Below are 25021 nucleotides of genomic sequence, written 5' to 3'. Positions count from 1 at the left end.
TTTCGTTGCTAATATGGATGAACTAATTACACTACAGAACATGTGTAATTTTTACCTAACTGCAGAGTTCACTGCAGAGAAACCACAATTTAAATTTTTTGTTTTACCGTAGGTTGGTTGTAAAAGGAGTGATGTCAAAGTACAATTGGGACAAAAAACAAGCTCTCACATGGATCTGTAGGTGGAGAATTAAAAGCGTTATGGCTAATAGAAGGGGAGGAGGAAGATACAAGAGTACAAAAATGAATTATCCTTAAAGTATTAAAAGAAGAGCTGAAATCAGAGGTTGTTTTTGAAGCTGTTTTGGCAGGCAGAATTTAACCACTTAAGGACCAATGGCATACAGGTACGCCTTTGCTCCCTGGTACTTAAGGACCAAGGGCATACCTGTACGTCCGTGGGAATTTCAGTCCCTGCCTCACGCCGGGCGGACACCAGACCAGGGTGACTGCTGATATCAGCAGGCACCCCGCGCAAATGCATAGGGGGCTAATCAGACCCCCCCCATGTCTGCGATCACAGCAAATCGCCGGTGAATTCACACCGGTGACTTGCCCTGATTACGGGTCATGCATGTCTATGGTGACCCAGAATATAAGGGGGATCGCGGTTGTCTAAGATACCCACGATCCCCCTGAAGGGATAGGAGTGAGGTGGCAGGGGTGCCACTCCTCCTATCCCTGCTATTGGTCACCAGAAGCAATGACCAATAGCAGATCAGGGGCAGGGGTGGGTTAACTTTCGGTATCCCCGTTCTGCCCACCCACAATAGGTGGGGCAGAACAGGGAAAACGAAGAGGACCAACGGCAGAAGATCCACTTACCCATACGGAGGCAGCGGGCGACGGTGATGGGCGGGCGGCGATGCTGTGCAGCTGGCTCGCTGGATCGCACGGAAGCAGATGAGTTGCCTAGCAACATCTGGAGGACTACAGTCTGAGATCACTATACAGTGGTCTCCAAACTGTAGCCCTCCAGATGTTGCAAAACTACAACTCCCGGCATGCCCAAACAGCAAACAGCTGTCTCGCTATGCTGGGAGTTGTAGTTGCATACCTCTAGCTGTTGCATAACTACATCTCCAGGCATGCCCTTCGGCAATCAGTACATGCTGGGAGTTGTATCTATGCAACAGCTGGAGGCACACTGGTTGGAAAATACTGAGTTAGGTAACAGAACCTAACTGAAGGTTTTCCACCCAATGCGCCTCCAGCTGTTGCAAAAGTAAAGCTCCCAGCATGCACGGTCTAGCAGTACATGCTGGGAGTTCTAGTTTTGAAACAGCTGGAGGTTTGTACATTTTAGGAACTGTCCAGAGCAGCATATGTTTACTATGGGGATTTTCTCCAGCTCTGGACAGTTCCTGAAATGGACAGCAGAGGTCATCAGACAGCACTCTGGTCATGACATCAGAGGAAATGCATTTCTTTTTTGGAATTCTCTTTAGTATACAGCCCCTAAAAAGTACTGGAAGGATTAAGATTTTTTTAATAGAAGTGGTTTACAAATCAAAAATTAGCATTTTCCTAACTTTGAACCTCTCGTGTAAGGAAAAGAGACATACCAAAATTTTTTTATATTAATTCACATATACAATGGGGGATATTTATCAAAGTTGTCTATGTCCCGCATCAATACAGACCAAACTACAGAGTGTTTGGCTGGTCTATTGTGCGCCTAATTTATCAAATGGCGCACAGCTCTTGATAAATTCTGTGCACAGACTTCATGATCTATGCTTTATTCTATTTAAACCCTGCTCCAACATGGTCTCACATTTCGGCGTATTTTCAGTCGATGCGACTTGTCGCTGAAAAGTCGCTTTTGATAAATTCAGCACCAATGCATTTCATTCTAAAATAGACTAGAATGCATCATGTTCTAAAAATCCTCTAGAGCAAAAGTCGCACATATTTAGACTGCGACTTTCTGTGCGACAAATTTAGACAAGAAAAACCAGTCTAAATCCTTTGATAAATCTCCCCCAATTTGTCTACTGTTTGTATCATAAAGTTGATATGTTTTTACTTTTGGAAGACATCAGAGGGCTTCAAAGTTCAGCAGCAATTTTCAAATTTTTCACAACATTTTTTTAAATCAGAATTCTTCAGGGACCAGTTCAGTTTTGAAGTGGATTTGAAGGGCCTTCATATTAGAAATACCCCACAAATTCTAAATCTTCATTTTTTACTCTCGAATGTTCTTGTAGACCCATTTTTTTGAATTTTTACCTCATATGTGTACGTCAAGTATTCAGCGGGCGCAGTAGAGGACTCCGAAGTAAAGGTGCGACAATGGGATTTTGGAGAGTGAATTTTGTCGAAATTGTTTTTGGGGGGCATGTCGCATTTAGGAAGCCCCTATGGTGCCAGAACAGCAAAAAAAAAATTAAAAAAAAATTAAAAAAAAACGCATGGAATACTATTTTGGAAACTACACCCCCCAAGGAACGCAACAAGGGGTACAGTGAGCCCTAAAACCCCACAGGTGTCTGACAACTTTTTGTTAAAGTCTGATGTGTAAATTAAAAAAAATGATCACTAAAATGCTGGTTTCCCCCCAAAATTTTAAATTTTTACAAGGGTTAATAGGAGAAAATGGCCCCCAAAATGTGTAACACCGTTTCTTCTTAGTATGGAAATACCCCATGTGTGGACATCAAGTGCTCTGCTGGCGCACTACAATGCTCAGAAGAGAAGGAGCGCCATTGGGCTTTTGGAGAATTTCTTTGTAATGGAAGTCGGGGGCCATGTGCATTTACAAAGCCCCCCGTGGTGCCAGAACAGTGGACCCCCACATGTGACCCCATTTTGGAAACTACACCCCTCACAGAATTGAATTAGTCGTGCAGTGAGCATTTACACCCCACTGGCATTTGACAGATCTTTGGAACAGTGGGCTGTGAAAATGAAAAGTTTAATTTTTCTTTTTCACGGACCACTGTACAAAAAAATCTGGGGTATAAATGCTCACTGTACCCCTTATTAAATTCTGTGATGGGTGTAGTTTCCAAAATGGGGCCACATGTGGGGGGGGGTCCATTGTTCTGGCACTATGGGGACTTTGTAAACACGTGGCCTTCAATTCCGGACAAATTTTCTCTTCAAAAGCCCAATGGCGGTCCTTCTCTTCTGAACATTGTAGTTCGCCCGCAGAGCGCTTTACATCCACATATGGGGTATGTTCTTAGAAGAAATTGGGTAACAAATTTTGGTGGGCTTATTTTCCTATTTTCCCTTGTGAAAATGAAAAATTTAGGGTAACTTAGGGTAACTTCAGCATCCAACTTTAATGGACATTCGTCAAACACCTGTGGGGTGTTAAAGCTCACTATACATCTTGTTACGTTACGGGAGGGGTGTAGTTTCCAAAATGGGGTCACACGTGGGTATTGTTTTGCGTTTTTTGTCAGGACCGCTGTAAAAATCAGCCACCCCTGTGCTAATCACCAATTTAGGCCTCAAATGTACATAGTGCGCTCTCACTCCTGAGCCTTGTTGGGCAACACCAGCATGTTAGTGAAAATTTATTTTTTACACTAACAGGCTGGTGTAAACCCCAACTTTTCCTTTTCATAAGGGGTAAAAGGAGAAAAATCCCCCCCAAAATTTGTAATGCAATTTCTCCAGAGTACGGAAATACCCCATATGTGGCCCTAAACTGTGTTCTTGAAATACGACAGGACTCCGAAGTGAGAGCGCCATGTGCATTTGAGGACTAAATTAGGGATTGCGTAGGTGGACATTGGGAATCACTGGCATAGAATACCCCTGTACATTCACATGGGGGGGGGGGGGCTAACCTCCAGCTGTTGCAAAGCTTCAACTCCCAGTATGCACTGACAGACCGTGCATGCTAGGAGTTCTACTTTTGCAACAGATTGAGGCACACTGGTTGGAAAACCTTCAGTTAGGTTCTGTTACTTAACTCAGTATTTTCCAACCAGTGTGCCTCCAGCTGTTGCAAAACTACAACTCCCAGCATGTACTGATCACCGAAGGGCATGCTGTGAGATGTAGTTATGCAACAGCTGGAGGTACGTAACTACACCTCCCAGCATGCTAAGACAGCTGTTTGGGACATGCTGGGAGTTGTAGTTTTGCAAGATCTGAAGTGATCTCCAAACTGTTGCAAAACTGCAAACCCCAGCATGCCCACACAGCAAACAGCTGTCTGGGCATTGTAGTTTGCAACATCTGGGGGCTACAGTTTAGCGACCACTGTATAGTGGTCTCCAAACTGTAGCCCTCCAAATGTTGCTAGGCAACTCACCGGGTTCCGTAGGATCGCCGCATCGCCGTCCTCTGCCGCCGATGGTAAGTGGACCTCCGGCGACTCACCGCCGGTTCCCCTGCTCTGCTGGGAAGTGCAGGGGAACTTAACTTTAACCCCCCCCCCCATTTGCTTTTGGTCGCTTCGGACCGACCAATAGCAGGGGTATCACCCCTGCCACCTCACTCCTATCCCTTCAGGGGGATCGTGGGTGTCTCTGACAGCCCCATTCACCCTTACCCAGCAGGAGTGAGGTGGCACAGGTGCCGCCTCACGATCACGTGATTGATCAGTTGGAACGACCCTGCTGGGCAGCGATTGGGATGGCGAAGATAACTGAGATCGGCGTCGGCGAGGGTCTCCTACCTTGCCCTGGTCCGGCGGGGGTCCCCTCGGGATCGGTGGCGGCAACAGGAGCCGCAGGATGGGCGGCAGCTATGGTGGCGGTCCCAGCGGAAGGATACAGCAGGAGGTGAGGCCTGATCACTTCCTGCTATTGCTTAGCAACAAATTGCAGCATGCACAGGCAAAGGGCATGCTGGGAGTTGTAGTTTTGCAACAGCTGGAGTTCCAAATACAACTCCCAGCATGCCCTTTGGTAGTCTGTGCATGCTGGAGGTTGTAGCTTTGCAACAGCTGGGGGCACTTTTTTTCTATGAAAAAGTGTGCAGCCAGCTGTTGCATAACTACAACTCCCAGCATGCAAAGACTAACAAAGGGCATGCTGGGAGTTGTAGCAGTGTGCCTCCAGCTGTTGCAAAACTACAACTCCCAACATGCCGTTCGGCTGTCAATGCATGCTGATTGTTGCAGTTTTGTAACAGCTGGACACACATTGGTTGTGAAACTGAGTTTTTTAGCTGACTCAGTGTTTCGCAACCAGTGTGCCTCCAGCTGTTGCAAGAATACAACTCCAAGCATGCACTGAGAGACCGTACATGCTGGGAGTTCTAGTTTTGCAACAGCTGGAGGCACACTGGTTGCAAAACACTGAGTTAAGTAACAAACTGTGTTTTGCAACCAATGTGCCTCAATCTGTTGCATAACTACAACTCCCAGCATGTATGGTCTGTCAGTGCATGCTGGAAGTTGTAGTTTTGCCCCCCCCCCCCCCCCCCCCCATGTGAATGTACAAGGTACATTCACACGGGTTGATTTACAGCGAGTTCTGCTGCAAGTTTCAGATGCGGCAAATTTTCCACCGCAGCTCAAACTCCCAGCGAGAAAATCATTGTAAACCTGCACCCACTACACTAACACATAATAAAGGGTAAAACATTACATATAACCCCTAGTCCCCCCACTCCAATAAAAAAAAAATGTAACACTATCATGCTGGTGTTGCCCCATACTTTTAATTTTCACAAGCGGTAAAAGGAAAAAAAGACCCCCAAAATTTGTAACAATTTCTCCTGAGTACAGAACTACCGCGTATGTGGGCGTTAAGTGCTCTGCGAGCGCACAACATGGCTCAGAAGTGAGAGCACACATTGTACATTTGAGGTCTAAATTGGTGATTTGCACAGGGGTGGCTGATTTTACAGCGGTTCTGACATAAATGCAAAACAAATACCCAGATGTTACCCCATTTTGGAAACTACACCCCTCACGGAATGTAACAAGGGGTATAGTGAGCCCTAACACCCCACAGGCATTTGACACATTTCTGTTAAAGTTGGATGTGAAAATGAAAAAAAAAAAAAAAAAGGTTTCACTAAAATGCTGGTGTTACCCTACATTTTTCATTTTCACAAGGGAGAATAGGAAAAAAGCCCCCCAAAATGTGTAGCCCCATTTGTTCTGAGTAAGAACATACCCCATATGTGGATGTAAAGTGCTCTGCGGGCGAACTACAATGCTCAGAATAGAAAGAGCGCCATTGGGCTTCTGGAGAGAGAATGTGTCTGAAATTGAAGGCCATGTGTGTTTACAAAGCCCCCATAGTGCCAGAACAGTAGACCCCCCCACATGTGACCCCATTTTGGAAACTACACCCCTCACGTATTGTAATAAGGGGTGCAGTGAGCATTTACACCTCACAGGTGTCTGACAGATTTTTGGAACAGTGGTCCGTGAAAATTTAAAATACATTTTTCATTTGCACAGCCCACTGTTCCAAAGATCTGTCAAACGCCAGTGGGGTGTAAATGTTCACTGCACCCCTTATTAAATTCTGTGAGGGGTGTTTCCAAAATAGGGTCACATGTGCGGGGTCCACTGTTCTGACACCACGGGGGGCTTTGTAAACGCACATGGCCCGACTTCCATTCCAAACAAATTCTCTCGCCATAAGTTCAATGGTGCTCCTTCTCTTCTGAGCATTGTAGTTTGCCTGCAGAACACTTTACATCCATATATGGGTTATTTCCATACTCAGAAGAAATGTGGTTACAAATTTAGGGAGGCTTTTTCTCCAATTACCCCTTGTGAAAATAAAAAATTTGGGGTTAAACCAGCATTTCAGTGAAAAAAAAAAATCTAATTTTTCATTTTCACGTCCAACTTTAGCAGAAATTTGTCAAGCACCTGTGGGGTGTTAAGGCTCACTGGACCACTTGTTACGTTCCTTGAGGGGTGTAGTTTCCAAAATGGTATGCCATGTGGGGTTTCCTGCTGTTCTGGCACCATAGGGGCTTCCTAAATGTCACATGCCCCCCAAAAACCATTTCAGCAAAATTCACTCTCCAAAATCCCATTGTTGCGCCTTCCCTTCTGAGCCCTCTACTGCGCCCGCCGAACACTTGACATACACATGAGGTATTTCCGTACTCAAGAGAAATTGGGTTACAAATTTAGGGGGGGCTTTTTCTCCTTTCACCCCTAGTAAAATTTGAAAAACTGGGTCTACAAGAACATGCGAGTGTAAAAAATGAAGATTTTGAATTTTCTCCTGTACCTTGCTGCTATTCCTGTGAAACACCTAAAGGGTTAACACTTTCTGAATGTCATTTTGAATACTTGGAGGGGTGCAGTTTTTATAATGGGGTCATTTGTGGGGTATTTCTAATATGAAGACCCCTCAAATCCACATCGAAACTGAACTGGTTCCTGAAAAATTCAGATTTTGAAAATTTTGTGAAGAATTGGAAAATTGCTGCTGAACTTTAAAGCCCTCTGATGTCTTCCAAAAGTAAAAACATGTCAACTTTATGATGCCAACATAAAGTAGACATATTGTATTTGTGAATCAATATATAATTTGGAATATTCATTTTCTTTACAAGCAGAGAGTTTCAAAGTTAGAAAAATGCTACATTTTCTAAATTTTCATGATATTTGGGGATTTTTCACCAAGAATGGATGCAAGTAACAACGAAAATTTACCACTGTGTTAAAGTAGAATATGTCACGAAAAAACAATCTCGGCATCAGAATAATCGCTAAAAGCATTCCAGAGTTATTAATGCTTAAAGTGACAGTGGTCAGAATTGCAAAAGAGGGCTCAGTCCTTAAGGTGAAAAAGGGCTCAGTCCTTAAAGGGTTAAGTACCAGGGCATACCTGTATGCCCATGGTCCCTAAGTGGTTAAACAACTTTTATCCATGTAAGCATAACCTTGGGACTCATTCACACAATGGGATATTCTGGGTGGGAGATTCCATGTGCACCTCTTGGTGCTATGACTGCACGGATATACATTGTCGACATTGACTGCAATGTAGTCCACCAAAAGAATGAACACCACCTCAGAAATTCTGCAGTGTGCATAGTTGCAGCAGTATCACAATAAAAATAATGGAACGGCTGTGGCATCAACATTTTTAAAAGGAATTTTGCTTGGAACAGGCTCTTGGAATTAGCGGGAAGGGGATTGACAGGAAAGAGAAACCTTGGAGGACAGCCCACACAGGCTGGAGTTAGAGAGGAGCTCATAAAAGGCTCCTGCTGGGAAGAATCATATAGGAGAACCTAGAGCGCATACTGTAGAGGCTATACAAGCAAAAGTAAGTAACATTTTAATAACTATGGAGAATATTTTTGCACCATAATAAATACAAAGCAACATAAGGTGTTCAGAATTTTTTATCAAGGGGAGGGGTGCTGAAGAAGCTGGACAGGTGCTCTGAAGGTATGGGCTAGGTGCTCCACCCACACCAAACCCAAGCAGGGGCAGCTATTCACCTCAGGGACCACAGAGGTGTGGGCTCCAAACTGTGGACCTACAGCTGTTGCAAAACTACAACTGTTGAAGGCGCATAATGGGAGTTGTAGTTTTGCAACATTTGTAGCTTCAGTTTAGAGACCAAAGAGAGCCTACCCGCATGTGCTAATGTGACTGTAGTAATGAGCAAGTGTGAACACTGTTGTATCAGTACTAATATATATATATATATATATATATATATATATATATATATATATATATATATATGTATATATATATATATAGCAAATATGCACGAGATGTTTCTGTCAGCTCCTACCACAACAGGGCCAGTCTTGGAAGCACGTAGTGCACTCTTGTACCTAATGTAACTGCAGCCCTTCACATGGCGCTATAGCTATGCCCATTCCCTACAACAGTTTCCCAGCTAGTGTACCTCCAGCTGTTGCTAAACAACAACTCCCAGCATGCCCGGACAGCCTTCGGCTGTCCGGGCATGCTGGGAGTTGTAGTTTAGCAACAGCTGGATGCACATTGGATGAGAAACACTGCCGTACAAATTCAGGTCCATGACAGAGCAGTAGTAAAGTCCGGGATGGAGGCGTGTGAGGTGCATGTGCCGCCTCCCTCACATCAAAGCCAAAAAGCACTACTAATAGCATACAGACGAGCACCTTCTATAAAGCTCAGCACTCGTACAGCAACTCCCGCCCTTTCTCCCACACTCACATGTCTAAGTTGTTTAAGGACACCGCGTCGCCTTAGCATCCGTGGCCGTGTTTGGAAGCGCACACGAGGCGAGGAACGGCTTCTCTTCACCGGGCTTGTCTACAGAACGCCGCCGCCGCCGAGCACAGCCGCTCTCTACACGCCCCGCGCAACCACTGCCAACCGCTAACGAGCAGCCGCCGCCCGCGAGGGCAAAGATATAGCCTCCCGCCGTGACGTCACGGAGGCGGGGCGAGTGGAACGTTAACCCAGGAAGAAGGTGTGAGCGCAGGTGGATGTAATTGTGGCGAGCACATAGCGGTGCTGGGCAGACATGTGTGCTGAAGTGACCGCCTCACGCTCCCTCACCTTTTATCCTATGTATTGCTCGGTAACACGTAGGCCCTCTTGCCCTTCTTTTCATTAGCACGGGATTGTGCCGTTCTTTAGGCAGCAGCATGCTCACAGCTGCGCGTTATGGTATCCGAGTAATCACACCCGCCGCTAATTGGCGCTAGAGTGCACAGGGCAGAAAGAAACCGCTCTGATCTCTTATGGCTCTGACCATGACAGGCCAATACAACCTGGACATCTTAATCGCGACATTGTTTTTACTCCTATTCCATTCCGATATCATTCCGCACAGACTATAACGCCAAAAAACTGGGAAAAAAAAGTTATGACCCCCATCTCGGAGGATTGCACGCTCTGCTCTATGGAGGTACATTATATAGAGCAGTGTTTCCCAACCAGTGTGCCTCCAGCTGTTACAAAACTACAACTCCCAGCATGGACCTTTGTAGCAACACTGGTTGGGAAACACTGAGATGGAGGGAGTATTGCTACCTGTACCATTGACTTACCTAAGCATTCTCTCTGTGTTTCCCAACCAATGTGCCTCCAGCTGTTACAAAACTACAACTCCCAGCATGGACCTTTGTAGCAACACTGGTTGGGAAATACTGAGATAGGGGGTATTGCTACCTGTACCATTGACTTACCTAAGCATTCTCTCTGTGTTTCCCAACCAATGTGCCTCCAGCTGTTACAAAACTACAACTCCCAGCATGGACCTGTGTAGCAACACTGGTTGGGAAATACTGAGATAGGAGGGTATTGCTACCTGTACCATTGACTAACCTAAGCATTCTCTATCTCAGTGTTTCCCAACCAATGTGCCTCCAGCTGTTACAAAACTACAACTCCCAGCATGGACCTGTGTAGCAACACTGGTTGGGAAATACTGAGATAGGAGGGTATTGCTACCTGTACCATTGACTAACCTAAGCATTCTCTATCTCAGTGTTTCCCAACCAATGTGCCTCCAGCTGTTACAAAACTACAACTCCCAGCATGGACCTGTGTAGCAACACTGGTTGGGAAATACTGAGATAGGAGGGTATTGCTACCTGTACCATTGACTAACCTAAGCATTCTCTATCTCAGTGTTTCCCAACCACTGTGCCCCCAGCTGTTGCAAAGCTACAAAAGGTCCACTGTTGCAACAGCTGAGGGCACACTGGTTGGGAAACAGAGATAAAGAATGCTTAGGTTAGTCAATGGTACAGGTAGCAATACTCCCTATCACTTTGCACTAGCAGGCAGCTGTCACCAGGACAAGAGTCGCGATTTATTGTTTGTCACCAGTACACGAGATGAAATGGACAGCGCCTTTATTGGAAGCATTGTAGTAGTAGTGCCTGTCACTGTCTACTTTGGTAAGGGAACATACTACAATCCGGCAAAACAGATCGAGCCGATCACCTGTAAACTACAGTAGTAGGACAGTGCTGCAAGCTTATATAATAGGCTATATAGAACACATGTATAGTTGATTCATTGTACCATCCAACTTCAGTCTCTAAGGCAGTACTGTATTTGTAAAGGCAGCAGCTAGATCTAGACCAGTGTTTCCCAACCAGGCTGCCTCCAGCTGTTTCAAAACTACAACTCCCAGCATGCCCGGACAGCCAAAGGCTGTCCGGGCATGCTGGGAGTTGTAGTTTTGAAACAGCTGGAGGCACCCTGGTTGGGAAACCCTGATCTAAACAGTGGACTCAGCTCACATGCACTTCTCTAGATCTAGCTGTAGGTCGGAAATGCAGTAACTTACCTTTTAGCTGTCAGCCTGTAAAGGATGCTGTGTCTGCCCCCAATGGATGGAAATGCAGCAGCTCTCGCCTAAAAAAAAGCTTAGATTCTATTTGGGCTACAGTAAAGAGGCTACTTACTTTACATTAAAAGCCATACAATGGCCTCTTCAATTTTACTGTATATAAAAAAAAGAAAGTGCTTTAAAAAAATAAATAAATAATAAAAGACCCTTCAGTAGTGGGAAGAGATCAGCTCTAGTGTGTTCTCACTAAAGTAAGGAGGCAAACAAAGAAAGGGTAACAATGTGTCCACGCTTTTTATTAGGGATCGTCCCTTATTACTGGGATCTGAGAGATCTTAGTGCCTCCTGTGAGTCCAGGAAAAAATAAGTGGGGGGAGGGGGGGGGGGGGAGAGAAAAAAAGAAGAAAAAAAAAAAAAAAGGATGGGGAGGTCGCTGTAAAAGAATAAATAAGAAGGAGCAGCTAGTGGATGTCTATGGTCAGGAGAGCAGCCCCTGTCTAGTTCACCTGCCCGGGATACTGGCGCTCTGCGCTCTCCTCTGCCTCCAGCTCTGCTCCTGTTGGCGAGCTCTGGCCACGCCCACGATAGTGCATACAGCCAGGATGAGCAGCAGGGGGCGTGGCCGTGCATCCTATTAGTCCTGGGAGCTGTGCAAGCTATTAAGCGCTGATAATTACCTCTCTATAAAGCTTTATAGCCGGAGTGGCATGTGTTATGTTTTTCTGTTTTATTCCAAGATTACCCCGCCGGCCAAGGACTTCACAAGGTCACAGGGAGCTGGGAGGCTGCTGCTGCTGCAGGGATAGAGAGCATCTTCTCTGTATAGATCTAGTATTAGAGGATCCGCGATGGCCATGTATGTGATCGTGTTGTGGCTGTCTTGTTTAGCTCGATGTGTGTTTGATCCTGTTAGCGATAAGATGTAAAGAAGGGGAGCACGCTGCCAGTCTGATCACACCATGTCAGCCTTACTTTCAGGGAATCTTTCTAGAAGGGGCGTAGTTCCGAGGCTGGGCATGGTATACATGGCACAGGGTATCGCTAGCATTCATCACACTTACGTGAAATGGATACTCAGTGTTCCAAAGATGCTGGAGATGCAGATGTAGGGCAGTATTGCATCTATAGGCTATGTAGGGCAGTATTGCATCTATAGGCTATGTAGGGCAGTATTGCATCTATAGGCTATGTAGGGCAGTATTGCATCTATAGGCTATGTAGGGCAGTATTGCATCTATAGGCTATGTAGGGCAGTATTGCATCTATAGGCTATGTAGGGCAGTATTGCATCTATAGGCTATGTAGGGCAGTATTGCATCTATAGGCTATGTAGGGCAGTATTGCATCTATAGGCTATGTAGGGCAGTATTGCATCTATAGGCTATGTAGGGCAGTATTGCATCTATAGGCTATGTAGGGCAGTATTGCATCTATAGGCTATGTAGGGCAGTATTGCATATATAGGCTATGTAGGGCAGTATTGCATCTATAGGCTATGTAGGGCAGTATTGCATCTATAGGCTATGTAAGGCAGTATTGCATCTATAGGCTATGTAAGGCAGTATTGCATCTATAGGCTATGTAGGGCAGTATTGCATCTATAGGCTATGTAGGGCAGTATTGCATCTATAGGCTATGTAGGGCAGTATTGCATCTATAGGCTATGTAGGGCAGTATTGCATCTATAGGCTATGTAAGGCAGTATTGCATCTATAGGCTATGTAGGGCAGTATTGCATATATAGGCTATGTAGGGCAGTATTGCATCTATAGGCTATGTAAGGCAGTATTGCATCTATAGGCTATGTAGGGCAGTATTGCATATATAGGCTATGTAGGGCAGTATTGCATATATAGGCTATGTAGGGCAGTATTGCATCTATAGGCTATGTAGGGCAGTATTGCATATATAGGCTATGTAGGGCAGTATTGCATCTATAGGCTATGTAGGGCAGTATTGCATATATAGGCTATGTAGGGCAGTATTGCATCTATAGGCTATGTAAGGCAGTATTGCATCTATAGGCTATGTAGGGCAGTATTGCATATATAGGCTATGTAGGGCAGTATTGCATCTATAGGCTATGTAGGGCAGTATTGCATATATAGGCTATGTAGGGCAGTATTGCATCTATAGGCTATGTAAGGCAGTATTGCATCTATAGGCTATCTAGGGCAGTATTGCATAAATAGGCTATGTAGGGCAGTATTGCATCTATAGGCTATGTAGGGCAGTATTGCATCTATAGGCTATGTAGGGCAGTATTGCCTCTATAGGCTATGTAGGGCAGTATTGCCTCTATAGGCTATGTAGGGCAGTATTGCATCTATAGGCTATGTAGGGCAGTATTGCATCTATAGGCTATGTAGGGCAGTATTGCATCTATAGGCTATGTAGGGCAGTATTGCATATATAGGCTATGTAGGGCAGTATTGCATCTATAGGCTATGTAGGGCAGTATTGCATATATAGGCTATGTAGGGCAGTATTGCATCTATAGGCTATGTAAGGCAGTATTGCATCTATAGGCTATCTAGGGCAGTATTGCATAAATAGGCTATGTAGGGCAGTATTGCATCTATAGGCTATGTAGGGCAGTATTGCCTCTATAGGCTATGTAGGGCAGTATTGCCTCTATAGGCTATGTAGGGCAGTATTGCCTCTATAGGCTATGTAGGGCAGTATTGCATCTATAGGCTATGTAGGGCAGTATTGCATCTATAGGCTATGTAGGGCAGTATTGCATCTATAGGCTATGTAGGGCAGTATTGCATAAATAGGCTATGTAGGGCAGTATTGCATATATTGGCTATGTAGGGCAGTATTGCATATATTGGCTATGAAGGGCAGTATTGCATATATTGGCTATGAAGGGCAGTATTGCATATATTGGCTATGAAGGGCAGTATTGCATATATTGGCTATGAAGGGCAGTAATGCATATATTGGCTATGTAGGGGAGTATTGCATATATTGGCTATGTAGGGCAGTATTGCATATATTGGCTATGTAGGGCAGTATTGCATATATTGGCTATGAAGGGCAGTATTGCATATATTGGCTATGAAGGGCAGTATTGCGTATATTGGCTATGTAGGGGAGTAATGCATATATTGGCTATGAAGGGCAGTATTGCATATATTGGCTATGTAGGGGAGTAATGCATATATAGGCTATGTAGGGCAGGATACAATACTCCAGGCTCGGATGGTTCTTTGTTTAGTCTTCAATAACGCCATCCTATGTCCTCCTGTACACACTGAACATTTATGACATTGCATCAGCCAAGAAATGGAAGTGTAGCTGAAAGGGTGATGAGTGTTAACTGGCCTGGAGCTTGTCTATGACATGAGGGAGATCACTTGTCATCCCGATGCTTTTGCATTTACCAATAGGGCTAGCCATTTAGGAAGGAGCACATTTCATCCCATTGTTTACAGTTAAGAATATAAATAAACCTGCTATTTATAAAACATGAGAATAGAAACTGGAATGTTCCCTGCAGTGAGAGAATGTGAGAGAAAGTCCAGAAGTTAACATCTGGTACTGTTCTCCGAACCTGTGAATGGCTACATCTTGGATATACTATGATTTATAGCCAGAATATGGCTAAACCCTATGAGAGTGTGTAACTGTCTGGAATGACTGTTTCAGCACCATGGAGAGTTTCACCACAGTGTCTGCTGCTTGGGAGCTGTTACCTGCCTTTTCTATTCTGCAGGTCCGAACTTATCAGAAGCTGTGTGAAGACTAGCTCCAGCCCTTCTTCAGTATAAGAACACACATGGTACATGTAGAAGACATGCCACACATGTGATTTATGTTAAGGTGTTAACTAATATTAAACAGCTTAGATACCTAGATATAATGCTTACACCCTATATTTTTTACTTTGTGGTCTAACAACCTTTTTTTTTTTTTTCCTGCAAAATAATATTTGCTGTACAGACCTACTGGCTGGGGCATTAGGCAGGTTAAAGGGGTAGCCCAGTGGTGAAAAACTTATCCCCTATCCTAAGGATAGGGGATAAGTTTGAGATTGCGGTGGGTCCGACCGCTGGGGCCCCCTGCGATCTCTCTGTACAGGGGCCAGGCTCTCCGGCCAGATAGCGGGTGTCGACCTCCGCACAAAGCGGCGGCCGACACGCCCCCTCAATACATCTCTATGGCAGAGCCGGAGATTGCCGAAGGCAGCGCTTCGGCTCTGCCATAGAGTTGTATTGAGGGGGCGTGTCAGCCGCCGCTTCGTGCGGAGGTTGACACGCCCCCTTCCAACGGGCTGTCGGGGCTCCGTACAGGAGATCGCAGGGGGCCCCAGCGGTTGGACCCCCGCGATCTCAAACTTATCCCCTATCCTTAGGATAAGGGATAAGTTATTCACCACTGGACTACTCCTTTAAGGTACATTCACACTGTCGTTTTTTTTTTTTTTCATCCCCGTTTTGGTTCCGTTCTTGCAGGCTGTAAACAGATAAAAAATGTTTTATAAAAAATCCCATTCATGTCAATGGGATTTTTTTTTACAATCCGCTTACATCCGTTTGTACCCGACTGCACTGATTTCCATTTTTTTGACGGCAGAAAAAACGGCACATGCAGTATTTTTTCTTCCATCGAAAAAACTGATCCAGTACAGTTAACTTAGAAGTCTACGGAAAACGGATGAGCCTTTAAAGGAAAACTGCCAGCTCCCCTCCCCCCCCCCCCCCCCCCCTGCACTAACCAGCAGTACTGGCTGGTAGTGCGGGAGATGCTGATCAGCTTGATGGTTACCGTGCCCAGATCCGCCACGCCGTTCGGCCCTAATCTTCTATTTTTGGGATATGCTAATGAGGTGCTAACTGGCACCAGCTGAGCTAACTGGCACTCTGATGTCAGTGCCACTGGCCACAGCGCTGCCCAGCTCATCAATATTCCTCCCTTCACTCTTCATTACAGAGCGAGAAGAGGGAGAATCGGAGGGAGGGGAGGAATATTGATGAGCTGGGCGGCACTGCGGCCAGCGGCACTGATGTCAGAGTGCCAGTTTGCCCGACCTTTGCCAGTTAGCACCTCATTAGCATATCCCAAAAATAGAAGATTAGGGCCGAACAGTGGGCGGATCCGGGCACAGTTAGCATCAAACTGATCAGCGTCCCCCGCACTACCAGTTAGTACCGCTGGTTAGTGCGGGGGGGGGGGGGAGAAAGCCGACAGTTTTCCTTATGTCATCTGTTTTTTGATCAGTTTTTACTTCTGAGCATGGTCAGAACAAAAAAATTATAATTTGAGGGGGGGGGGGGGTTATTAACTGAATAATAAGGGATCCAAACGGATAACATCCATTTGCATCCGTTATTGTGCGTTTTTTTTTTTTTTTTGACGGGAGAAGAACGGGACAGGTCTAGACGGCCGTGTGAACGCAGTCTTTTATGAGACGAAATTGAATCAACATTGTAATAGTACATCCTGCTATGATAACAGCTACTTGTACTAATGAAACTGCAAGGTGAATATGCTTCTAATAACTGACCTTTCCTCTGTTGCCTACAGCTAGTAATGCCCATCATGCACAGTTCTTCTGCATAAAGCTAAGTGGAACACTATATGGTTCATTAAAATTCCCAGCGCTGTCATTTCACTATTGTGGCAATCTATCTAACAGCTGTTTGAAACCCTCCTTGTTGGTGTTATTTTGGTGGAGATAATGTAGTTACAATATTAGTAACGTGAGTTTTTTTTATTTTTTTTATTAAGAAAGTGTAACTGTCGTCAACAAAAACTTTTGATATAATGTAGATAATACCATTATATGTATATTTGTAATATACATTGATAAAAAAAAATTGTGTATATTTTTGGGTTAAAAAATGCTGTCCCTGCAATTATTGTCTGTGTGTCTCTATGATAAGTCCAAAAACAGGAAGTGAGGGTAGGACAAGCAAGGCTCTGTGCCAGGAGCATGTTATGTAGCCTCAGTGCACACTGTCCTGCTTTTTCTTACTGCACAGAGCCCCGCTTGCCCACCCTCACTTCCTGTATTGGACCTTATAGAGACACACATGCAATAGCTGCAGGGACAAAAATATATATTTTTTTAACCAATGTATATTACAAATATACTTATAATGGTATTATCTACATTATCTTAATGATTCAAAAATCCTAAAAGGATTTCCTTTTAAAAAACATTGCTGAAATAGCTTTTGAACCTGTATTTAGGCACCATGTAGAAGTAGCTTTACATGGGGGCCGGATGTGTGCTTGATCATAGTAGAGAGTAGTCTAGCGCAGTGTTTCCCAACCCAGTCCTCAAGGCACACCAACATTCCGGGTTTTTTCAGTTACTCCATTGGAATAGAACAGGGAAAAATTAAAATTTAAATCCTAGACTGTTGGTGTGCCTTGAGGACTGGGTTGGGAAACACTGGTCTAGCGTTTCTCAGCTAGCGTACCTCCAGCTGTTGCAAAACTACATCTCCCAGCATGCCCGGACAGCCGACGGCTGTCCGGGTATGCTGAGAGTTGTAGTTTTGCAACAGCTAGAGGCACCTTGGTTGGGAAACACTGCAGTATTTTAGGAAAATCATTTTCACTTTTAAATTGATATGGAAATAGAATCTGCCATTACATTTTATGAGGGCAGAATAAGGTACTGACCTACATGTTGATTTCAGCGTTGTCTGTTATGTGCTTGTCAGGTGAGAAATAAGTCCTCTTAAGGCTGTCCTCACACATGCCTTTTTTTTTATTTCTTTTTTGTAAAGCTGCCACTGCAGTTTCAGAGCTAAAACCAGAAGTGGCTTTACAAAGAATGGGCAATACATAGGAAGGACTTATACTTATTTTTTCTCATAGATCTATTCTGTCTTTTGGCTCAAAAACTGCAATGGTAGTTTTACATAAAAATGTTTAAAAAAAATAAAATAAAACCGCCGTGTGTTCTGGCATACAAAGGTTCTTAGAGAGGACTCTGTAGGGGGCTTTCAAACAAAACATTGCAGTAATGAAACACCACAGGAAGTGAGGAGCAGCTATACGCGGTGAGGACTGGGAGCTGTCAGAGCGGTAGCGGTGGGAGATAGAGCAAGGTGAGTTGTTTTTATTTTTTAAGCACCCTAAAAACCACTCCAAAATCTTTTGTATGCCCTTAATACATTATACATATAAACTCTGACATTTTCCTAATTCACTGTAATAAGGTGTATACTGTTAGTGGTTGTTAGAGATGAGCGAACTTACAGTAAATTCGATTCGTCAAGAACTTCTCGGCTCGGCAGTTGATGGCTTTTCCTGCATAAATTAGTTCAGCTTTCAGGTGCTCCCGTTGGCTGGAAAAGGTGGATACAGTCCTAGGAGACTCTTTCCTAGGACTGTATCCACCTTTTCCAGCCCACCAGAGCACCTGAAGGCTGAACTAATTTATGCAGGATAAGTCAGCAACCGCCGAGCTGAGAAGTTCGTGACAAATCGAATTTACTGTAAGTTCGCTCATCTCTAGTGGTTGTAGGAAGAGAGGAGCCCGTGGCTCATAAATTCAGAGAACTCCTTCCTCACAATGATGACACAAGGCAAGGCATGTCTGTTTTCAGGGAGGGCAGCATAAAGTTAGTGACAGATTCCCTTCAAAATATTTAAGATTTAGCTTCAGATCAGGATTATCAGCAGGTAGATCGTGTTTATGGAAATAAGCGCTGTATACTTAACCATACATGCTCACTTTAGACTAACCTGACTATACAGTGGGGTATTTTTAAAGTATCAATACAGTTTTTTAAATAATTTTTTTGCACTATTTTAACACTTTTTTTTTCTTTTATACCTGCTAAGTGTCAGACAGAAGGCATTTGGAGTCCAAGTTACATGCAGTGCAACATATTTACAACTTATCAAAAAGTGGTAGTGGGTTAGGAGAGGCAAGGCCAGTTTTAAATATGTTGAGGTATTCACTAACCTAGAATTCAGATTACATACTTCCATACCCAAAATTTAGGATGTGTTTGGCCGAAAACTGAAACTATAAAAATGTTTTGTTTTTTTAAGTAGTACTAGTTTTGGGTCAGCTGTAGAGCCTTCGGCTGTATCGGTTAATTCTAAGAGTTGCAGTTAGTTAGTTACTGACTAACTACTACTCCCAGCATGTTGCACCACAACTTATACTATACTTCTATATAGTGCAACAGGCTGGAAGTTTTAGTTTAGAATGCCTTGATACAGTATGTGGCTCTGCAGCTGACCCAAACTAAAACTGCAACTCCCAGCAATGTTGCACTATAACATACAGTATCTCATATAAATGAGAACAACCCTTACATTATTGTAAATATTTACTTATATCTTTTTATGTGACAACGCTGAAATGGCGCTGTGCTACAATGTAAAGTAGTGAGTGCACAGCCTGTATAACAGTGTTTTTTTTTATTTTGTGTCCTCTCAAAATAACTCAACACACAGCCATGAATTTCTAAACCTTGGAAACAAAAGTAAATGCTCCTCTTAGTGGAAAAAGTCCAAAATGGGCCCAAAGTGTCAACATTTTGTGTGGCCACCGTTATTTTCCAACACTACCTTAAGCCTCTTGGGCGTGAAGTTCACCAGAGGTCACAGCTTGGCACTGCAGTCCTCTTCCACTCCCCACTCTTCCATGATGACATCACAGAGCTGGTGGATGTTAGAGACCTTGCGCTCCCCCACCTTGGCGTCTGAGCTCCCCTTGAAGTCATCCGCCGCCTCCCTGCTAGAACCGACAATGTACCGTGGAAGGATGTGTCCGATTTAACCTGCCTTCCATCTGACACGGTGAACGCTCCACTATTTGCCTTTCCATGTGAATATATATTGAAGTCTATCTGTTTGGAGCGTGTAGCGCCACCTAGGTGTCTTCACCTATCCAGTACCTGGCTGAACCTGTGTTAACGGCAGTGCTAGCTACACACTTGCTGTTCTTTGGTGAATATATAATTTACAAATTTGTTTAACTTTCAGGCACCAGTTGATTTGAAAACATTTGTTTTCTACTTGTTTCCATTGGCGTTCCTCTTTAAACTGTTATACAGGCTGAGTTTCACTACTTTACATTGTAGCAGAGTATCATTTCTTCAGTGTCGCATGAAAAGATGAGGGGTGGACTCGCTTATGTGAGATACTGTATACTATACTACTATAAAGTACAACATGCTGGGACTTGTAGTTTTGGTTAGGTTTAGCTGCAGAGCCAAAAGCTGTGTCAGGTCATGCTGGGGGTTGTGCTAGTTTTGGATAAGTGGCACTAGAGGGCAGTGATCTATCCTCATAAATTAGCAGTAGCTAGGATGCTGTATATGGTCCGTAAACTAATAGTGTTACATAGTGCCCCTCCAACTGTTGTAGAATTCATTGCTAAGGTTAACTGGCTGGTTAACCTGGAGAAGGTTGTGTACGGTGAAATGCCTTGAAATCTATGGGGGGGGGGGTGGTTGGATGAGGACGGATTCGCTTTTAGGGAACTGCAGAGGTTTCGCTTAGGTTTGGTTAAATTTTTAATGCCTAACATACGGGGATGGCTGTCTGAGATCGTACTTGAGTTGATTGATGCATATTCTCGGTTCATTCTGTGTATTTTGGCATATGTCTGGTCATAATTTGTGTATCTGGTGTTTGTGTTTGGGGTCCACTTGTTTGTATTATTGAAAAAACTGTGTTAATAAAAAACATTTAATAAAAAAAAAAAAAGAGAGAGAGAGAGTGCAGTGATCTGCAACAAGTGGCTCTGGTTGGTCCAGAACTACAAATCACAGCATCCCCACACCCCACCCCACCTCACCCCACCTCTACCACATTTCCCCAATTATAAAAAAAAAAACTTGCATTTGCATTGTCAGAGCTGTAATGTTGCAAGCAGTTTGCAGTCAAATGTGCCCTGTGCACACAGTTGGAACATACAGAATTTGCAGTGACAGTGGCAGCTCAGTGACACATTTCCGGCACTCAGTGCAAGGCCATCTCTAGACTGCTATGTGTGTCTGCTCTCTCTATTCACCAATAAAGTTACGGCTACTTCTCTGCTCTCCCTCATTATGCAGAGAGAAGAGCCACTGTGCAGGCATGCCATTTTATGGACAAAGTGACACGAGCCAGCCAGAGAGAGCGACAAGTAAAAGGACAGGTGACTGACACGGAGCTGGAAGAATTTTGTGTAAGCCAGCACCCTAGGGAGCACCATCCCTGGCCACTCACCCTAGAGTATGACCGATGCAGAAAGGCCACAGAGCAGGGCTGCATGCCCACCCCCCATTTAAAGGGGTATTCCGGGTTTATACATCTTATCCCCTATCCAAAGGATAGGGGATAAGATGTATGATCGCAGGGGTCCCGCCGCTGTGGACCCCCGCGATCTCGGTGCAGCCCCTGGCACAGAATGAGACCCCCTGCGATCATACATGTATAAACCCGGAATACCCCTTTAACCCCTTAAAGGGGTACTCCGGTGGTTAATTATTTGGACTATATGGCATCTTCTTTGTAAGTTTTGTTTTTTTGCAATATACATGTTATATGTTTTGGCAGCATGTGTGTGTTTTTCTTACCTGTTTGTTGGGCAGGAAGTTCTGTAGTTCAGAGGGTTTTCTTTTACTGTTGTCCATAGTTCTGAGTCTGTTGTGGACAAGATGTCACAGCTTTTTTTCTCTCTGTCTGCATGAGAGGAATAAACCACGCCCCCTCATCTCATCCAGCTGAGTACACAGCTCCTCCCCTCCCCCCTGCTCTGTATTCTAAGGACACAGGTCTGCACAGGAGAAGGACCTCACAGAGAAGATAAGTGTTATCTGAAGGGGTGGATGAGAAGGTGCACGGGCTGGGGATGTATGGACTGCAGGGGAATAAATCTCAGACTGGGAATGATCTCTATGGGGGAGATTTATCAAAACCTGTGCAGAGGAAAACTTGCCCAGTTGCCCATAGCAACCAATCAGATGGTTTCTTTCATTTTTCACAGGCCTTCATAAAAATGAAAGCAGCAAGCTGATTGGTTGCTATGGGCAACTGGGCAAGTTTTCCTCTGCACAGGTTTTGATAAATCTCCCCCTATATGTGAAGGGGGAGGGGGGGACTCCTGAATAACACATGCTGGGAGTTGTAGTCCCTGTTGTGTGTGTATGCTAGTGTTTACAAACCAGTGTTCCTCCAGGTGTTCAAAACTACAACTCCCAGCATGCCCTGACAGACTTTGGGCATGCTGGGAGTTGTAGATTTGCAACAGCTGGAGGCACACTGGTTGGGAAGCACTGTTCTAGCCTATTCAGCATATACATCATGTTACACCAGTGTTTCCCAACCAGTGTGCCTCCAGCTGTTGCAAAACTACAACTCCTAGCATGCCCAAAGGCTGTCAGGGTATGCTGGGAGTTGTAGTTTTGGAACACCTGGAGGCACCCTGGTTGGGAAACACTGGTGTATGCCCTGTAGAGGTGTGGTGAACTACAACCCCCAGGAGACTACAGAGGCAGCATGCTGGTGTTATACCACAGACTGAAGACTCCTGAATGACACATGCTGGGAGTTGTAGTCCCTTTTGTGTGTGTATGACAGTGTATCCCAACCAGGGCTGATTATATTAGTGTGCTGTGTATAAGGGGGCTGACCTGGGAAAAAAGAAGGATGGGTAAAGGGCGGAACAAACAAACAAAAAAAAAAAGGAGCCGCCCCAAACCAGCAAGGCATGTGGCATGCTGGGATTTGTAGTTTTCATCACAGCAAGAAACAGGAAATAGAAGCAAAGATAGGAAAACAAAGTGGGGGATAAAAAGACAACAAAGAACGGAAATAGAGTAGGCTAAACAACAAGAATAGAAATGAAACAAAACAAATAGGGTAAGTCAAAAAAGGAAAAACAAGTTGACCACCGGAGTACCCCTTTTAAGGACTCAGCGTTTTTCTGTTTTTGCATTTTCATTTTTTCCTCATCACCTTCTAAAAATCATAACGCTTTCAATTTTGCACCTAAAAATCCATATGATGGCTTATTTTTTGCGCCACCAATCCTACTTTGCAGTGATGTTCATAAGAAGAAAGTAAGGAAGACATCGGCCACTCACCAGGTTTCAGCAGAGGAAGGAAGCCGGAGGAAGCACGCAAGTCGTGCGAAACAGAGCTCGGTCGTCTATCACTGTCCCCCCACAACCTCTTCCGATCAATATGAGTATGCTTCAATAAAGAAGATACTTTCTGCTGAAACCTGGTGAGTGGCCGATGTCTTCCTTACTTTCTTCTTATGAACATTATTGAATTTGACTACATACATCAGAGCACCTCCACCAGCACCATTTGCTACATTCAGATCCATTACCAGCACAGGCTCCTAGTTCAGACGCTTCACGCAATGCCGCGTTACTACTTCTTTGAGAACTGTACTACTTTTCAGTGACATTAGTCATTTTACCAAAAAATCCACGGCGAAACGGAAAAAAAATCACTGTGCGACAAAAATTGAAGAAAAAATTTCATTTTGTAACTTTTGGAGGCTTCTGTTTCTACACAGTACATTTTTTGGTCAAAATTACACCTTATCTTTATTCTGTAGGTCCATACAATTAAAATGATACCCTACTTATATAGGTTTGATTTTGTCGCACTTCTGGAAAAAATCATAAATACATGCAGGAAATTTATACGTTTAAAATTGTCATCTTCTGACCCCTATAACTTTTTTTATTTTTCTGCGTACGTGCCGGTATGAGGGCTCATTTTTTGCGCCGTGTTCTGAAGTTTTTATCGGTAGCATTTTTGTGTTGATCGGACTTTTTGATTGCTTTTTATTCATTTTCATATGATATAAAAAGTGACCAAAAATATGCTATTTTGGAATTTTTTTGCACACACGCCATTGACCGTGCGGTTTAATTAATTATATAATTTTATAGTTCAGACATTTATGCACGTGGCGATACCACATATGTTAATTTTTATTTTTATTTACACAGTTTTTTTTATGGGAAAGGGGGGGTGATTCAAACTTTTATTAGGGAAGGGGTTAAATGACCTTTAACTTTTTTTTTTTTTGCAGTGTTATAGCTCCCATAGGGACCTATAACACTGCACACACTGATCTCCTATGCTGTTCCCTGCAGAGCCATAGCATTGCACGGATCAGTCAGATAGGGGCTTGATTGCTCAAGCCTGTAGCTCAGGCTTGGAGCAATCAATCGACGATCGGACGCCGCGGAGAGAGGTAAGGAGACCTCCGCCTGCGTCCCAGCTGATCGTAACATCGCGATTTTATCATGATGTCCCAATCAGCCCGACTGAGCTGCCGGGAAGCGGTTACTTTAGTTTTCAGACATGGCGATAAACTTTGATCGCCGTGTCTGAAGGGTTAACAGCGCGCAGCACAACGATCGTTGCCACACGCTGTTAACCCAGGGTCCCCGCTATCGTTAGCAGCTGGGACCGACCCGGTGTGATGCGGGGTCATGGCGTTTTTCCTGTACGCCCTGAGCCCGTTTTTCACACCGGGACTGGGCTCAGGGCGTACAGGTATGCCCTGAGTCCTTAAGCGAATATTTTCTTTAGGCAAAATGCCACCATTTTATGTTTTTCGGTTGCTGAAATTTCTGTTCCCTAGTGAATATGCCCTATTCTGTGTGTCTTCATAGAGCCTTATCTTTGCCTCACATTTGCTCCATATTCACTTCAGTGTAACTGTGGTTAGATATTATTGCTATCCAATTATTATATTTACACACCATCCTGAAATGTATAAATTGTTTTTGTTAGTATGTATAGAGAAATAAGTTTCTTCCAGACACCTCTGTTGCATTTTATGCTAGGGTAAAATCCAACCTGTCTGATCCTGGTGGTCAGGAT

At 44.2% G+C, this 25021-nt stretch overlaps 1 protein-coding gene across 15 annotated transcripts in view; it reads right to left on the bottom strand.

Moving 5' to 3' along the window:
• Window positions 1–21885, bottom strand: part of ELAVL2 (ELAV like RNA binding protein 2) — a 240280-nt gene extending 218395 nt beyond the window's left edge. For 2 of the 15 annotated variants that reach the window (XM_056520542.1, XM_056520540.1), the window contains exon 1: window positions 11198–11589. Coding sequence is in view for 1 of the 15 variants with exons in the window: in XM_056520578.1 (XP_056376553.1) it covers window positions 9106–9144 (39 nt within the window). In the remaining 14 variants the exon portion in view is untranslated. Of the gene's footprint in view, window positions 1–9105; window positions 9297–11197; window positions 11593–11877; window positions 12159–21744 lie in introns of those variants that run through there. The other 13 variants (XM_056520586.1, XM_056520604.1, XM_056520508.1 and 10 more) reach the window with 11 other exon arrangements.
• Window positions 21886–25021: the final 3136 nt, after the last annotated feature.

The sequence above is a fragment of the Hyla sarda genome, chromosome 1 (genome assembly GCF_029499605.1).
Source record: "Hyla sarda isolate aHylSar1 chromosome 1, aHylSar1.hap1, whole genome shotgun sequence".
Classification (NCBI taxonomy): domain Eukaryota; kingdom Metazoa; phylum Chordata; class Amphibia; order Anura; family Hylidae; genus Hyla; species Hyla sarda.
This window is presented reverse-complemented; position numbering and strand designations above follow the sequence as displayed.